Below are 18,254 nucleotides of genomic sequence, written 5' to 3'. Positions count from 1 at the left end.
GTGGTTTTTCACTAGTGCTATGTAACCAGACAGCACCTACAGGTGCTACTACTTGGGAGGAAAGTGGCACACAGAAATATCGTGATGGTTAACATTATCTAGGAGCAATCACAACCCACTGCCCACATATTTGTCCCAATGCTGGGTCTTGCCCATCAGCATGTCAAGAGTAGTTCCCCGGAGCACCACACCGCTGACACTTGGTACAGCAGCCTCCTGGCCAGCTCCACAGCTGCTGGAGATTTGCAGCCACATCAGAACAGCAAACCTAAGTCATGAGCCACCCTTGACAGTGGTAGAGACTTGTGAAGCCCAGAATTTAGATTCCCATACTCTGTGTAGCTCCTTGAAGAGGTGAACACAGGACTTCCCTCTGTTACTCACCAGCAGAACAAAAATCTGCCCTCAATGCCATATTAGTGCAACTCTATGGCGTGAAACATACTCTTCTCTCACCCCCAGACACCCAGAGCTCCCCTCCCAGGCAGAAACCAGATCAGGCACTAACAGCCCTCCTGAGCACTTCTCAGGGGGCAGAGGAGGGGACTGGGGCTCACATGCTGTGAAATCCTAACCCTGGCTCAACCACGAGGTCCTTGCATGGCCTGGGACACTTCTTGGCCTGCCAGTCTCTGTTCTGTCTGTGAGAGGAGCTAATCCTTTCTACCAGGCAGCTGTAGCCCTTGGATTAGTTACATGAAGAGTGCCGAGGCAATGAATAATGCACAGCACTGCTCTAAACTGTCTCCTTCAAAGGAAACCACACAAAATACAAACACTGACAGTGTTTACAGAGAGGCCTCTCTAACTGCCTTCTGCTGAGGAAATGGGCCATGCCGCCCATTCTGCTCCAGGCAGTTCTGAGCCTCCACAGTCCCACTACCTGCTGAAACATCATTAATTGTTATTATTAAACCACCTCCTTAATTACTGAACCTAATTAAATCCCAACTTCAGATTCAAAAGAGGTGGGAAAACAAATGTAGAAATGAGCACTGGAGCCAGAGACATATGCTTTAAAAATCTTATTTTATTTTTCTCTCTGTGCAAATCAGAGCTACTTAACATTAATCACATTTTACAGTTCAGGGGGCAGAAGTGATTACTGTTTAAGCTGCAGTCCTTCTGGGTCCTGAATCCCAGGAAATCTCCATGTGCAGATGATCTGGAAAAGACACAAACTGTGCAGCAGTATTTCTAGCAGTTGTTACCGGTAAGACAAGCTGCCTTGACAGCATCTCCAAGGGAAACCTGCTTTCCTCCTGAAGGCATCACAGCATTCATGGCTGCATGCAGACTCCAAGAATTTGCAGACAGTGGCATAAAAAAAGTTTAAGGCACAGTTTCCAAGTCAGAGCTAGCATAGACAGATGAAGAAAGAGCAATCAATAAGCTCTTTTCACAGCCACTTAATTTCAAATAAGGCAAAACAGTGGAAGGAAATGCTGGTCCCTAAGAGTAAGAGGCTCAGGTACCAGCCTGACCAGCAGTGCCTGCAGCTCACTGGCTGTTCCACCAGTGGTCACCACTGGAACACAGGGAATGGGGCATGGCAGGCAGCCATGCACTTGGAAAACATAATAGAAATCCTGCATATGGCCAACAGAAGAGAGCCTTTGGGATACTGGGCAACATTTATCATATCAGTTATCAAGAGGTAGATTGAGAAGATGATTGTGTGACATGGAGATTTCATTGTGCAATATTATAAATAGGAAATGTGTCCCTTTAAGCATCCTTCCAGAGCTCATAGACAGGCCACACTAGCTGCAAGGTGCCCCATCACTGTTCAAATGCACAGGATAAATTAAAAAAATTGATTTGGAAAAGCCAACAGCATCTCCCTCACCAGCCAGAGGGAAATGGGGATGGCTGGACAATGTCTGTATCACAGTTGAGTAGTTCAGGCATGTAAGGTAGTGGTCTGAGAAGCCAAATTTGTTTGCTACATCAGCTTAAACCCTGTCCCAGGGAGAGAGAAACAGGTGGAGAGGGGCTGCTGAGAGATGGCTCAGACCTCATCATTAGTAGGGTTTTTCATGGCCTATCATGTGCCCAGTCACTGGCCCTGGCAGCTCCTGGCCACAGCGCTGGGAGGGAAGAACCCTTCTTTGCAGCTAGGTAATGAGGCTGTTTAGAGGCAGTGTTGCTGTTACCCTGGAAAGAGCAGACAGTCACAGCACAGCAGAACTCCTTGGCAGTATCAGGAAAACAATGGAAGGCTGTGACTGACCCATTTTCAACCAAATGGAAAACTCTGCTTTTGTTTCCCATTTTAGTTTCTCCCTTCAAGCCATCTCATAGCAACAGCTTTGCTCTGCTATTAGCAGTTTGCCCTTGTAAGGAAAAGCAAGAGCCCATTAATAAGCCAAATTTATCGGCTGACCTAATTACACTAGCCACATACTTGACACATTATATTTATCTTCCTCTGCTTCCTCCATATTTAAAAGGAAAACACTTTTCAAGTTTAATCAGCCCAGCAAGAAATACAAACAACAAGAATGAGGAAAAAAAAAAGAACCAAAAAACCATGCTGTTCTAGCATTCCACAACACACGACTTGAAATCACAACTCAAAGTGGAAGCATATGCATCTCCAGAGGAGACACAGCAGCAAGGAGTGCAGAGGTGAGCCCTAGGCTGTGTGTGAGCAGGAGCCCTGGAGGGATGCCTGAAGGATGCCTGTTTACAGTGTGGCTCCGGGGATGTAAAGCCAGTCGGCAATGGCTGTGGGCAGGTGGGTCATGACCTGCAGCCTCACCCACCAGTAGGTCTCCATGGGGTTGTAGCGGTTCTTGGGGCGCGGGGACGTGAGCGCTTCGGTGATGTCATTCAAGACCAGAGACACGTCCTTCAGGCCACTGCTCACGAAGGACTTCATGGTGGCCACGTGGCGAGCGAAGTGCTCGCTGCCGTAGTCCTGCCGCACGGTGTCGGTGGCGCCGCTCCACAGAGCCTCGGCCTGCCTGTCGATGCCGGCTGCCGTCAGGATGCCGGTGGCTGCCACGAAGTTGCTGGGCTCGATGAGGATGACGCGGACGCCCCAGCGGTACATCTCCTGCCTCAGGCAGTCCGAGAACGCCGCCACCCCAAACTTGGACACGCAGTAGCAGGAGCGAGATGGACTCACCATGCGTCCCAACATGCTCGTGATATTCACCACACGGCCTAGAGAGAAGAGATCAGGGACAGGGGATGAGCCGCAGAAGCAGCAGCCAGAACATCCCAGTAAAAGGGTACTTAGTGGGATGATGCTGATTTCTAAAATCTGAATCTTGAATACACACCCCCTGTCATGCAGCTTTTCTCTCCTGCCTCAAGCAAGGCTAACCCCTGTTTTCCAGGGGATGGTGCATACGCCTACCTCTGCATCAAAGATTTTACAAAGCATACAAGACATTTCCCTCCTAATTTCCAAGTAGGGAAGTACCATGATCTTCGAGACTGTTAGCTGTGTGTTCTCAGGAGTGTGCCTCACCCATGTGTCTTCCTAGAGAAGGGCTCAAGATCCCAGCCTAGAGTGTCATGAGCTGGAAAGCTCACAACTCTGTGTGCTGCCATACAAGTGTTCTGGTTCTTTCTGCAAGCTTGACAGCTCATCTGCCTAACACATGTGTGTACTTTTAGACCCAAGCTGGATGGCAGAGAATGAGTAGAGATTTCTCTGCACCTGCAGCACGAGCAGCACAATCCACTCACTCAGCTGGTCAGTCAAAAGTCTCTACAGTGGCCATTCCTGGGACAAACAAGAGGAGACTTGATGTGCTGCTGTTCAGGGGGCAGTGGAGAGCAGTTGTCCTAATTCCTGCCAACAGCCCGTGACAGCCCTTGGGGCTCTGCCTCAGGGCAGTGACAGCAGTACTCACTCCTCTGTGTGTGTCTCAGCACTATGTGCACTATGGTTTCAGATACACTTACAAACAAGCCCTTGATAATTCCACCAGCTATTTTTACAGAGAGAATTTTCACAGCCATGGAGCACAATATCCTTCTGAAGCTCAAAATTTCAGCTGAGAAACAAGTGGACAGCTCTACTGTCTCATTCTAGACCTAAGTGTAACTTGGAGGGATTGTGAGATCCACCTGCTGACCTGATGGGTAAGACACTTTTTGTATGTGAGATAGAGCTTGTTTAGTGGTTAATTGCTGTCTGGGAATGGCATCTGAGCAATCTTCTTAATATAGCCCCCTTTTGTCCTCCCAGAACACACACCTATACCATCATTCCCACACATGCTAAATAAAGAAGCTCTTCAGAGTTCTGCTCATACATATATTTTTTCAATATAAAACAAAGAGTTTTGATAATACCATTGTCTTGTAAGATATCTGAAATGGCTGTCATTAAATCTCATTTATTCTGTCACTACCTGAAGTCACCTGCGAATGGAATCACATGAAGGGAGAAGATGTAGTTATCCAAACATGGCCACTCTGTGGACTCTGGATTATCTTGTCTGTGTGATATACGTCAACACTGCACAAAAGTCTCTGATATTTAAGAGATGGATGTTTAAGATAGCACCTGCTGTGTAGGTGCTTGGCCTGTCCCAAGATTAGCTTGTACTACCAAATGCTTACATGGCATCCTCAGAAACCCTCCTTGGACTGCACAGGCATTCCCCCAAGTACAGCCTGCATTTCTAGCTACATCTCTTTGCTCTGCTACAAAAGCTCTGAGCCTTACCCCACTGCCCAGCATGTACCTTTAGCTCTGCGAATGAGGGGCAGGAAAGCTTTTGTCACCCTCACAGTGCCCCATAGGTTGACCTCTGCCACCTTCTTGTAGTTGTCTAAACTTGCAAATTCCACCTCTCCGAAGGTTGAGATGCCAGCGTTGTTCACTAGGCCCCACAGACCTGCCAACAAACACATGATTAAAGAGTGGGACAAGGAAGAGTGTCACAGAGAAAACACTTTCCTTGTTGTTCACAGTAACCTAAAACCTTAATAAAAAACTGGGTACTTCCATAGAAATAAGTTGTAGAGAAAAATTCAGCAAGGAGATGAAATATGGTCTTCCTATACCAGGGGCTTGTTTGGAACATCAAGGAAAGTGATGGGGACACATAAGTATTGCCTCTTGACCATCTCCTCAACAGTCAAATGCTCTTCTGGGGCTTTATAAGGCTGCGTCTGGCTCTCTTTTAAGCCTCCTCTTGATCCCAGGTTTGCCTCCACTCAGTGACTTTATAATACATTTTGCAATTTGGAAGGGGCTGGACTTTCTCCCAAAATTAGGAGGGGAAAAAAAAGGAAAGAAATCAGGTATTTTTGATTTCTTAATCCCCTTCACAACTCTGGCTTGCTGTTTGGAGGGTGCATGGTATTGATCTGTAATGGCCTGGTTAACAGCTGCTGTGTTTTGGTCCAAGTATTTGGTTTCCCTCAACCCTAACTTTATTAGGAGTTAGCAAACTTACAACCAACCCTTACAACTACTGGAATTAAAAAATTAATGTCTTTTGCACATGCAGTCCTATCAAAATTAAATTGACTGCAGTTCCCAAGATCTTCTGTGATGAACCCTTTACATGCCAGGACTTAGCGGGTCAGCAAGGATTTGACCCTTCAAAGTGATTACTGCAGGACTCCCAGTGGCAAACGTCTGTAGGGCTGAATCCATACTGCCCATACTGTCTGTAGGGAGAATCCATACTACCTGGACTTATTGAAGCATGGAACTATGCAGCCATAAACTGCATGAGGAACAAACAGAGGAGCTGAAACAAGACAACAGAGTTGCTCCTCATTAGATAACCTGCCATACACCACGGCTATTTTTCACCGTGTTGGAGTCAGGGCTGGACTCTCAGGGCTGCATTAGACTCAGTTGAAGCTGGGGCCCCTTTCCACTCCAGGACCTTCCTCTTACCAAGAACTAACACAGGGCTAAGAAGGAGTCTTCAGGTCCAGGGAGCTCCAACATTGCTATCAAAAGCACCAACGTCATGCCACCCTGTTGATAAAAGTTATCAAGCTCTCTCTCAGAAATTTTTGGGCTATTTGCCCTGCTTCTGCTCCATAGCTCCCCTACTCTGATGCATGTAAGTCTTTTAACTTTCACTCTGTATTGATTCAGTCAGATAGTAACCATGTATTTTACCAAACATAGTCCTATAAACAAATTGCAATATTCTGCCAATGTGAAATGGAATTTATCCTCCTGTTGCACTTAAAAACATCAACATGGCCTTGGCAGACTGACTCTGTGCTCTCACACAGGCCCCAGTAACCCTGCCCCGTTCCCAGCTAAGGCTGTTCTCCCTGAAGGCTGTTTCCAGCTGTGTACAGCTGTGTACTGAAGCTCCCAGGTTTAGTGAGTCAAGATGACTGAAATTCACACTGATCTGCATCCAGCACAGCATCTCAGCCTGAATGGGGTCCCTTTGTAATGTCAGAGTAATTTCACCGCTAACAAAACAACATTCTGAGAAAATTTGGCAGGAATTTACCAAAAATATAAACTGTCAGTCACAAACTGACCTCTGCATAGCATTCCTTACAAATTCCTGTAAATTTCTGTACAACAATTTCCCATTTCCTGGGTTGTGATGTTAGTTCTCATTAACGTCCCTGAATCATTATTTACTATTGCTTGTTGTTGGAATTCCGTTGCTACAGATCAGAACATGTTACAAACAGAACAAAGTGCTGAGGGGAGCCCAGTCACAGGGCTGTTTGCTGGACAGCAGTGTATTTATTGAGCAGAGCCTTATCACTATTACGTTTCTAGAGTCAACAATACAGTGGGAACTGCATGAGACCAAAAACAAATAGGCACTCCTATAAAAAGAGTTCAGCCTTATGTGCACAGCACAGGGAGAAGAGGTATAAAGAACTGTACAGCCCAAAAACTCTTCTGAACTAGCTCCTCTGGGGCCACATTCAGTCTGCAACCACACCTCTGTGCAAGGCACCTCATTAGTCTTTATGTTTCAGCACCTATTTATTGAACACTATTTATTAGGAAGCCACAAACCTCAGTCACACCAATGGGCCTAAAAACAAGCCTTTGTTTCTTTGCACACAGTGCTGAGGCAAACAGCTACAGGAGGAACCAGTCCAACCTGCTCATCAGGGATACAAGACTTCTCTGTCCCTGCTACACACACAATTTTGCAAACACTGCTGCATTTATAGAAGCAATAGAGCTGCTCCCTTCCAAGTTTTCACTCAGTGGGAAAAGGCTTTCTGCTGCCACTGCTGTTGCTGGGCTCTTCAGGAAAAGCTTAAGAAGCTGTGAAAAGCATGACGAGGGCTGGGTGATTGTGTAGGAAGAAGAATCATGCAGAGAGAACATGTGTGGGATTAGAGCTGGTACATTACTCAGTTCCATTTCATATGCTTGTTTCAGGAAAGGTGTGCTCATGAAGATTAGAGCTGTTGTCATTTACTAGCTTCATACTTGCTGTGAACAAACCAGGGCCATGGCAGACTCATCCAAGCTTCAAGATGAGCAACCACCTTCAAGTTGCAACCCTGAAGTCCTGAAGCCACAGATGTCAAACTTCAGTTCACCTTCAGCCTGTGTCTACAGCTGCTGGCACAGAGGCTGCAGAAAAGCCTATCCAGGGCAAGAAGTCTCACCTCATCACACAGGAAGAAGTCAGGTGGTGTCACATCAGGCTCTGACTGTAAACTCACATCCCACTGCCAAAGCACTTCTAAGAAAGAAAGATGGGACTCTTATCTCCCTTGACATGCTTTTGGGACCCATGAGTTGGACTCATGCTTAAGGTGATATGTGGATTAAGGTCATCTCTGCCAAACTTATCGTGGATTCCACAACAACCTCTGGGATGTTGCATGGCAAACTGAAAACATGGATTGATCTGACTGAAGATTAATCCAGGTTAGGGGGCAGTTCAAATCTGTGCTCCAGCTCAGCACTCAGTTGTACCCACACAGCAGAGGGGACAGCAGCAGTAAGCAGCCAGGGCCCATCATCTCTTCATTAGTAGGGTCACTTGCAAGGTCTGCATGAGCTAGGAGCACGTGTGGCAGGAGTGCTAGGACGGGATCAAGCTCTGGCTATTCTGTGCCCTTCACAGACATTCAAGGACAAAGACACAGATACTTGTGGGCTTGCTGCCACTCATGGCTTTTTATGGGATGTAGAGTTAAAGCCTAATCCTCCAGCCAGTCTTGGTCTCTTTCCATGTGGCTGCCACATCAATAGCAAGACAATTGTCCTCACTGACCCGGGTACAGCACAGCCTGACTGCCAGCCACATACCGTCACAGGCCTTCAGGCTTGTTAACCCTCTTTTGGTGGTGCACAGAGAGAAAGACCTGATAAATGTATGGCCTGCTCTGCAGAAAGGATTCTGTGAGCAAAAGATCCCTACATACCTTCCTCTGGTTCCTTCAGGGTACTCTTCACAAAATCCACGGCCTGAGCCACCTCCTGGTCACTGCACACATCCATCTGTAGCACTTTCATCCGGTCAGACTTCATGTTCCTCAGCTCCCTGGCTCCATCTCCATTCTCATCCTGTTCAGCAGAACAGAAAGGTGTCCCACTAAGATGGACCAAGAACAGTAACACAGCTTGGGGCCAGGCATATTCACGTGGACAGGAAATAGAAGCTGACACTGCACACACAGGTGTAAACCTGGTGCACAAATATGCACAAACCAGTGTGCCATCCTCCTGCACCACTTCCAGAACTGCATCAGTGACACGGTGCCCTGAAGCTCCACAAAGCCCACCCTGTTCTTGGCTCCTCATGATGGGTTTCACATCCCTAACATGCTGAAATATTGTGCCAGCTGCGGAGAAACATGGGTGACTCTCCACTGCCTCGGTCTCTGTGCTCTACAGGTAACATAACTTGTACAGAAATTGGAGTCAGATGTTCAGGAATACCTGCTCAGTGAAGATCTACTACACAGCAGCACAATTACAGACATGAGGCATGAAAGGAGATTCTGGCTAAAGAAAAAAGAACTTTTTTTCACTCTATAGGCAATAAGAACTTCATGGCTCTGCTTTCCTTTCCACCCTTTTCCTTTCTTTCCTTCCCATCCCACTGCTATCATTAGAGATTCTGTTACTACTGTGGTTTTTTTTTTTTTTATTTAGTCAAATGTAAATACAGTTAAAATTCCAAATTTTACCTGCTCACTTCCAGGCAAGATTGCTGCTTAAGCCTTAGAGCCTTGATCAGGTAGTAAATAACAAATAAAAGTGAAAAGAGCACAGATTAGCTACACAGTTCTACAGCAGGCTTGAGATTTAATTCACAAAACTATTCCCTGAATCACAAGCTCTGCCTCATTAGGGAGGAAGAAGTTATGAATTGGTGAGTCACCATGCCTGGCTGCCACTCTTCCTTTATCACTTGATACCAACTCCCACAGCACAAGGGCAAACAAGGTGAGCAACCCACCCACAGTCACCTGCTCAGCAGCCTCTGCAGCCAGGCAGATATAAAAAACTTGTAACTGCTTCGTTTTTTATAAATATCTCAGGCTATCTAATTCATATAGTATACAACATCTCATCTCCACCTTCAGTCCAGTGAACAATGACACATAATGAAGGAAAAGAGCTGAAATGTCCATCATAAACGTGAGCAAAACAGGGCTGTTCTCTTAAAAATCAATATATAGTTACCCTGGCATTATGACAATAGTAGGAATGAGTTCTTGGCCCCACAGCTGCATGTCATTTCACAACTGACTTCTTTCCCAGTACAACAGGAACAGCAAACAAAGTTTGAAGCTTTTCTAATGCACATCAAACATGGTGATGGGCTGTGTTGGCCCTCTTATCTAGCCACAAAAACAATCTCAAAGTGGTGTTACAAGTAGTCAACAACATGACCACCAAAATACTATATTCCCTCTGAAACAGATGAGGGTGGTATGATGCCTCACTGTATTTCTGGAAGATGCTCCTTCATCTCACCAAGTTTTATAAAGCAAATTTCCACTATTTAACAGAGTATAAAGTGGAGCAAATTCAGCTTGCAAAGAGAGAGATTTATTGTACCTATATAAAAAGCAATAATATCTGCATGCAAGTGCCAGTTGTCATTTGAGCACTGAAAAGACCTTTCCCTGAATTTTTCTCAAATCTTGCATAATAGTTATAAAACAAAGAAGAAATATTTCCACTGCTTTTTGAGAAACAAAGTCATAGGCTGGCAACTTAAAAATCCAGTAAAAATTGTTTGTATTATTCATATGGAAATTAATTTTCCCCTATCACCAATGCAACTCTATCTGCAAAGTTACCTTCCCAGCTACAATTTACTCATTATTGACAAAACATATTGATTTTGGAAGACTGACTTCAACATGCAATATCAATTGGGACCACTTCTCATAGTTGCACACACCACCTTGGCCACTATTTAACTGTGAAACAAAGAGCTCAATTATTTCGTCCAGAACACCTCTTCACAAATGGAGCAGCTACAGATTTTTATGGAAGCAAGTGAACATAATCTTATGTTCTGTGGTCTTTAGGGGCTTTAAGTACATTCCTTGTTAGGTACCACATGGTACTTCCTCCTTGTTTTTTAAATGGTAGATTCATTGGCTGGGATAACACCTGAAGCAGTTCCCATGGGAGCAGCCAGACTGTCCACCCAGACATGATCTTCATGATCTTCACCAGCAGGAGCCACACAGCAGCACAAATAAAGTGAGACACTGGCAGCAATGGCCCAACTGCTCCTGCGAAGCCTCTCTCCCCTTCCCTGTGCTGTCTGATTTTTGTCCTCTCAAAGAATCTCCCAGCTTCCCCTTCCCAGTTCCCTAAGAGTTGAAAGCCATCATGTTCCAGCCCAGCCTGCTGCCCAAGTTCTCTCCATAGGCCTTCAATGGGACTGTGTGGTTTCTTCCCAGATATCTCCTATCTCCTGGTTATCCTGCCTTGGCAGCCCTGCAGTGTCTACCTGCCCACCCCACCCTGTGCCTAGCAGGGGCTGCTCCTGGTTGAGAAGCCCAGCAGCTCCACAAACCCTCTCTACCCAGCTGAGGCAACTTGTTCCAGCTTTTGGCTGCCTCTCCTTCCCTTCTTTGCTCCTCTCCCCTGTTCTGGTTTGGAGGATCTCAGTGCAGTGGTGCTGAGGTGAGGTAGATCACTCAGATGTTCATTAGTGGAGAGACCCCCTGTTACAGACACAGCCATGGCTTTTTCCAGGGAAGCTCCTGGGATTCAGGATTGGGTCCTGGCAAGCACTGGGGCACCCTCAGTGAGATGTCAGGGAGAAGCAGGAAGCCATGAACAATGCTGAGCTCCCATGGATGCAGCCATCTCGCTCCGTGTGCGCCAGTTCCTTCCCACGCTGCTGCCAATCCACGCGCTGCCTTCCTGCGTTTCCTGAGCGGAACACCTCGTGTTTGTCTTTACTGCATTCCACATAATTGATTTCAGACCCCAACTGACCTGGCAGAATCATTTTAAACCCTGTTCCCCAAAAGGCCTATAATCTTCTCTGCATGGTTCTGTGCATATTTTTTTCAGAGTACAAACTCTCTCCTGGGGGATACTTCCAAGGGTATAGTCCTGGGACTAAACAGCAGTCACTTAGAGGATGAGTTTGCTCATAAGACTATCATGAGGGATTGTAACAAACTGTGACCAAACCCTTACTCAGGATGCATTTATTCCTTCCCCTTTGGCCACTCTGCTGCTTAGTCAAAATGAGATTGGATTGACACAGCACAGTTTGTTCCCAGTAAACTTATACAGGCAGGGTGCATCACACTATGATGCAGTCATCTGAAAAACTGACAGGGCAATGTGTGGCAAATGCATTGAGTGCACTGAAGGTGAGCTGCCTGGCTGGCAGTTCCAGAGCTCTATCTCCTTTGGGAAGGGAAGCACAATATCTGTCCTCTTCCAGGCTTCTGGAAATCCCCTGGCCTCCAGGTGCTCTTGAAAATATCACTTATGGGACAAAAATCACAATGGCTCATCCTCTAAATGCCCTTAAGTACATTTCATCAGGCCTGGTGAACTTGAGCATATTAATTTATATAAACATCCCTTGTTCTTTACCTTTTTTTGCCTACAGTCCTCATGATAACTGCTGGCAGTAGGCACACAAAAAAAATGTATTCTTTTTTTCAGTAAGATCAAGGAAAATAAAACAATTATTATTTCAACTTTTCCTGTAATTTCTACTTTTAAGGTTATTTAATAATCTATTTCTGTGTGTTTTTCCCCTCTTAATCCTAATATATTAACAGAAGCTTTCTCAGTGGACTTACTTGCCCTTGCTTAATGTAATCCCTTTCCCATTTGATCCTTTCCAGTTCTATCCCAGCCTGTGTGCAATATTCTTTTTATTCCTGTAACTTTATATTTGACTGTCTGGTCATTAAGAAGTTCCTGATGGACCTCACAGTCTGTTATGCTGTATTTAATACAAGGGCTGTCTGTGGTGGTGCAGTACATCAGGGATCCTGTATAAAAGCATGTAAGTGGCGATGGACTAACTAGGTGTGAACTAAGAACCTGGCATCTGCTTCATGACAACTGCCCCCACACCTGCTCTGACTCTGCTGGGAACCTACAGCAGCTCACAAGCAAAAAGGCCTCACTTCAGGAGCATTTAATTTCTTTATGGAGTTTCCAATGGACCCTGTCCCCCTCTGCTCCACACTAGCATGTGCCTTCCAAACAGCCCCCTCAGCCACCCTATTTTCCCTTTCCTTTGCGTTCCCTACATCTGCTGCTACACAGAGTGCCTGACTTGCCATCAGCACTGAGACAAGCATCCCAAAGCAGCAAATGACATGATTACTGAAGGAATTACAGAGGCTCCTTATGGAAATTTCCAAACAGTGGCAATAATCCAACAGGACTCTCTTGCTCTCAAGTTACACAATATGTCAGCTGATAATAACTTTCCCTTCTGGTGTGGTGGAAGAACGTAACGTCTGCCATAATCACACAGGCAGAGAAGGCCACCCTTGTTTGTTCTCACCTTCCACAGTACTCAAAAATCTGTTGTCATCACGCCCTGAGCACCTGTGCTGATGTGGTCATCTTCAAATGGAGAAATGAGTGACTCTTAACTGATTTTGAACAACTCAGGTCAGAAATCACAAAAATTTTGACTATCAATACAGCAAAAATGCATAGTAAAGGTAAAATCTCAGCTGATATGGAAGTGGAGCCAGCCCAGTTTATAAAAAGGGTTTCACAACACTAAGTTGTCAGTCCTTTGCACGAGCAGGGACTGGAATGAGGAGTCTGCAACCACTTTGGATTTAGTCTGTCTAAACTTACCTCTTACAAGTGATGCCACCTGCTAAACACATGTGACAGGAAGTCAGACCTAAAGATGTCAGAAATGTATGGTAAATTTGTTTATTCAGCCATCCATAAACTGAACAGCTTGTACAGACACTGCAGAAGCACAGTTGCAAGACATTTTGGAAACAGAGCCTTAATAATGCAGAAGAGGCAGCTTGGAGATGAGTTTGGGGAGTCTGTCCACAAAAACTGACATTGTGAAAGACAGCAACAGGGATGCCATGGAAGGCAGAAAGCCACAGTGCCAAAGCAATCTTGGCCTATCAGATTGATGGTGTTGTGGTATTTCTGAGAGGCTTCCAGCAGTTAACAGGGCCACAGTGTACAAGCTACTGTACAGACATGCAGTTGACAGATGAGCCCTACCCTAAAGAGCTCACAATTACAGGAATGAGGTACAAGATACAACAAGCAGATGAAGCAATGGAAAATGTAATGATCCCTGCCCACTGCACCTCCTAAGGTCTTGAACCAGGGTAAAGGGAGGCTGTAAATTAAGATGATTTCATTTGAGAAGCATTTTTCTCTAATCAGAAAAATTTTGATAATTTCACCACTCACCATGAGCAAGCATCCAGCAAAAACAGTAAATCCCTTTGCATGAAGGCATTTTGCCAAGGCATGTCCAAAACCTTTGTCACAGCCTGTTATTAGCACCGCCTTCCCTTCAGCCTGTGTGAGGAAAAACAGTCACAGGATACCATCAGATAATACAACACAGGCTCTGCCACCACCCTGCCCCACAGCACAGGAGCCACTTGCAGTCCTGCAGCCAGGGCAGGTACAATTCCAGATGCAAGTAAAAGTGGCACCTGTGTACACAAACACAGCCACCTCCCAACTACTGTGAAATCAAAATTATTCAGTTGCTGGTCTGTAACAATTTGTGTTGCCTTGATACCTGAGCTGGAACAGTAACTATTCCTTTCAAGTATCAGTGGCCAAAGCAGAACAGAAACATTTCAAAATAAGTTCATGGTCTACCAGTTCATAGTAATAAAAAGCAGCATAGAGAACATCCAAATGGCAGGATGTCAGTGGCTTGAACTGTACAGCAACTCTTTTGGCTGCTGAGTGACTGCTGTCTGTTCCCCATGTACTCCCACTCTATGCGGCACTTTCCATGCTGTATTTTAGCACGCAGGAATGTGACTGCAGGTTAGAGCTTCCTCCTGAAACTCTGCAGTCTTAAAAAGAACAACTTATCAAATCCTACAGTTCTCTCCTACATTATCATTTGACTGACAGGTAAATTGAGAAAGAAGATTTGATATTCCATCTGGTATGACACAACAGGGTTGGGATAGATATGAAAGCAGAATCCCAAATCCTGAAGAGAAGCTATAGCAAAACACTGCCCATTCAACTTCTGTCTTTGCTTGAAAGCCATCTCCTCACCACAGGTGTGAAGCAATGCGAACTAACACTTAACCCAGCTAGAAGGCTGCCAGCTGCTGTGCTGCACAATGCTCCAAACTGAAACTATATCCATGAAGCAATAACATGATACAGCAATAAAAATGCAGAGGATGCAATAAGGAAGTGAAGTCAGTTAGATCTCTCTGGAGATATCAACAGCTAATATTGCCTGTTACTGTATTCACAACGGCTGGAATATGAACACACTTATGTATGAATTGCACTGGCTGATCCAGACACATTTTCAGAGAGAAATGGGTCAATCGCCAGTGCTCCCTCATCTCTTGCTTTGCTGACGTGGTGTAGTGAAGCAACAATAAGGGATGATTGCAGGGTGATAGTGATCAGAGCATTGCTGCACAAACTCAGGGTGAGCCTCAGCAGAGAACAATAAGCAAATAAGCTACACCCTGTCCTATAACTCATGTTGAAGTAACTGCTCTCAAAGGCGAGTTAAGATCTGAAGCTGAAACAAGAACTGATCAAAAGTCTATCCTGCATTTATAATACAAACACCCACAGTAACATTACACTATAACCTATACTCAGACAAGGAGCATCCAGGTACAGACTAGCTCTATTAAAGCTCTAAAGATAGCTACAGATAAAGGACAAAACATGAGTGAGAATTAAATATACAGTGCTCAGCCCGAATTTAATTTAGAGTGACACAACTCCAAGAGAGATGAAAATCAAACATTAACCAGATCACAGAAGTTGTCAAGGTCACCTCCTGCAATAACTCAGCAAGTTGGCCTGTGAAAAAAATAGAAAGGATTTGACATTTTTTTCTATTTCACTTTCCTAGAGCCTTTGCCTCTCAATCTTGAAGGCAGAGGACTTCCCAAAAGAGCAGGAAGTGTGCAGGAAATAGGCAGCTGTAATCACTTCCAGAACACAGGTCAGGCAAGCAAAGAAGATACCCAATCCTCAACCATCATTAGCTCCTTAAAAAAAAATCCCAAAACAAACAACCAAAATGTAGACAGAAATAAGGTTTAAAAATCCTCTCATCTGCCTTTAAAAGTAAGGAAAGTGAGGGACAACTTACAGTATGAAAAGGATCTTGTGATTGTTATTTGCTATAACCCTAATTGCTGGCAATAAAACACGTGACTACAGCATCATGGCTCATAACAGACAGAGGCCCCAGCAGCACCAAGGAGCATGCAAAACCCCAAGGGGTGTACTGGATCTCACATCTGTACCTGTGCCTGTTTGTGCCATGCCCGATGGACAGAGAGCTCCCAGGGATGACAACAGGGATCAATCCCATCCCCAGCCAAAGGGACCCTATGCCAGAAACACTTCTGAACACAGAAAAGCCCAATCACCCTTATCTTTTGAAAGTCCTAAGATAAGGCTTAATGGGCCTCTTCCTGAAGTTTGATAAGGCCAATCTGCAGCTTAATTTGACTCAATTCTGGGACAGGCAGAGAGGACCAGTTATCAGCACAGTGACCTTAATGAGCATTCTGAGGAACTTAGGTGCCCCCCTCACCCGGGGTCATACAGGGCTGCCTGGAAACACTGCATGGCAGACAGCACTGCAGTGCTGACAGGGTGCCTGGGACACCGTGCCTGCGGTCTGCTAAGAGCACTTCTTGTACCAGAGGTGCTGCTGTGGCATGTGGGCACAGTAACACTGTCTATGCTTGCTGTGTGATCCACAACACTATTCCTCACAGTTCAGGCAGCCCTAGCAGAGCAGCCTCATTTTAACCTGCAGTCAGCTCAGATGTACACAGCATTTCCTATTGGGACACGGCCAGTTTATTATATAGTATAATTTATTTTACTAATGTAGGTGATCCATCAGAATTATACATTTACTGCAGAACAGACTGAAGAAATTGCAGCTACTTTTTCTGCCTGTCTCTCTAGACAATGTGGGAATACGACATGCTTACCTAGACCTAGACCTTTTTCTAATGTGCCACTTGTTTGTTTTTTTTTTTTAATCCTGTTTCCATTTGTGGCTCCCCTGACTGTTTCCTGATGTTATCAAACAGATTGATTTTAGGATAAGTGCAGCTACAAAGTAAACTTGGCTTCTTCCTTTTTCCAGTGTTGGGAAAGTTGAGGTTTTCAATACCAGGAAAAAGAACTGAAAATATTCACCAAAGGGAATGTATTTTCTCAAGTGGAACGGGGATGGGGAAAGTAAGACAAGCAGGGTGGATGGAGGAGTGAAGTGGGAGGCTGCAGTCAGACTACAGGTGTTATCTGGCTAATCCAGAGGGAAAGATTGAGCTGGAGATCCTGAAGCAAAAACATTGGCACAGAGAGCAAGTCATATCCTGGGCATCAAAGCAGCACGGACGGCAGGTCAAAGGAGGTGATTCTCTCTCTCCACTCTGGTGAGATCCCACCTGCAGTGCTGCATCCAGCTTCAGTCTCCCAGCACAGGAAGGACATGAACCTGTTGGAGTGTGTCCAGAGGAGGCCACAAAGATGGTCAGAGGGATGGAGCACCTCTCCTATGAGACAAGGCTGAGAGAATTTAGATTGTTCAACCTAGAAATGAAAAGGCTTTGGGGTGACCTAATTGTGGCCTTCTACTGTCTGAGGGGAGACTATTTACAGGAGCATGTAGTGACAGGACAAGGGGGGAATGGGTTTAAATTGAGAGTAGGTTTAGATAAGATATTAGGAAAAAAATCTTAACTGTGAGGGTGCTGAGGCCCTGGCACAAGTTGCCCAGAGAAGCTGTGGATGCCCCATCCCTGCAAGTGTTCGAGGCCAAAACAGACAGGGCTCCGAGCAACCTGGTCTAGTGGAAGGTGCCCCTGCACATGGGACGAGGTTGGAACTGGATGATCTTTAAGGTCCCCTCCAACCGAAGCCATTCTATGACTATACGAACATCTTCCCCCTAAAAGTGAAGCACTGCGGGAAGGTGGGGGGGGGGGGCAGCCGCCGCACCGCGGGTCCGAGGGCAGCGCCCGCCGCACCGCGGCCGGGCCTCATCGCCCGGGCCGTGCCCAGCTCGGCGCTTCGCCCCCCTCACAGCGTCTGTCCGGCTCCACCAGTCCAGCCCGGCTCAGGCAGCGCGCCTCCAGCCTCGACACCTGCAGCGCCTCTGCCCGGCCCGGCCCGGCGCCATTTTAGGCTTCGGGGGCGCCTCCGGCGGGCTCTGCCCCGGGCGAGCCCCGGCCCCTCACCGCGGTACTCACGGGCAGGGCGCGGCGGGCCCGCCGCGGCAGGAGGAGGAGGAGGCGGAGGAGCAGCACCCCCGCGGCGCCCAGCGCCAGCAGCAGCCCCGCGCCGCTCCGCATGGCCGCAGCCTATCGCCGCCGTCGCTCCGGCCCTGCCCCCGGCCCGCCTCCCGCCGCGCCCGGCACCGCGGCCCCGGCCCAGCCTCATTCAAACGGCAGCAGCGCCCGGCACCCGCCGGCTCCAGGTAACGCGCGGGTGGCCGCGGGGCGGGCCGGGGTGGGTCGCGGCGGCCCCTCGGAGCTCTGGCAGCCGGCTCGCACGGTGACCTTGCCCGCGGGGGGCGCGGGCATCTCCCCTGCGCGGCCTCTCCCGCAGCCACCGCAGGCCTGGG

The 18,254-nt window shown here is 46.7% G+C and overlaps 2 protein-coding genes across 10 annotated transcripts in view; one reads left to right on the top strand and one right to left on the bottom strand.

Annotated features, from left to right (window-relative positions):
• Positions 1-1,010: 1,010 nt before the first annotated feature.
• LOC132331719 (D-beta-hydroxybutyrate dehydrogenase, mitochondrial-like) lies at positions 1,011-18,015 on the bottom strand. 5 transcript variants are annotated; one of them, XR_009487667.1, is made up of 6 exons: positions 17,881-18,015; positions 13,847-13,957; positions 8,359-8,500; positions 4,691-4,862; positions 2,769-3,171; positions 1,011-1,165 (listed from the first exon to the last, which is right to left on the bottom strand). XR_009487667.1 is itself a non-coding variant. In XM_059855432.1 (6 exons), coding segments are annotated over exons 1-6 (912 nt in total). In that variant the 5' UTR covers positions 17,983-18,015; the 3' UTR covers positions 1,011-1,164. The 5 variants fall into 5 exon arrangements, 4 of the variants coding, with proteins under 4 accessions (XP_059711415.1, XP_059711414.1, XP_059711416.1 ...); XM_059855432.1 differs by having other exon boundaries at positions 4,710-4,862; XM_059855431.1 differs by having other exon boundaries at positions 1,011-3,171; positions 4,710-4,862.
• The window catches only part of BDH1 (3-hydroxybutyrate dehydrogenase 1), a 56,540-nt gene continuing 56,260 nt past the window's right edge, over positions 17,975-18,254 (top strand). For all 5 annotated transcript variants that reach the window (XR_009487666.1, XM_059855429.1, XM_059855430.1 and 2 more), the window contains exon 1: positions 17,975-18,107. The gene's annotated coding sequence lies outside the window, so the exon portion shown is untranslated. The remainder of the gene's footprint in view (positions 18,108-18,254) is intronic.

The sequence above is a fragment of the Haemorhous mexicanus genome, chromosome 10 (assembly GCF_027477595.1).
Source record: "Haemorhous mexicanus isolate bHaeMex1 chromosome 10, bHaeMex1.pri, whole genome shotgun sequence".
Classification (NCBI taxonomy): domain Eukaryota; kingdom Metazoa; phylum Chordata; class Aves; order Passeriformes; family Fringillidae; genus Haemorhous; species Haemorhous mexicanus.
Note: the sequence above shows the minus strand (reverse complement) of the source record. Positions and strands in the feature narration are given on the sequence as shown.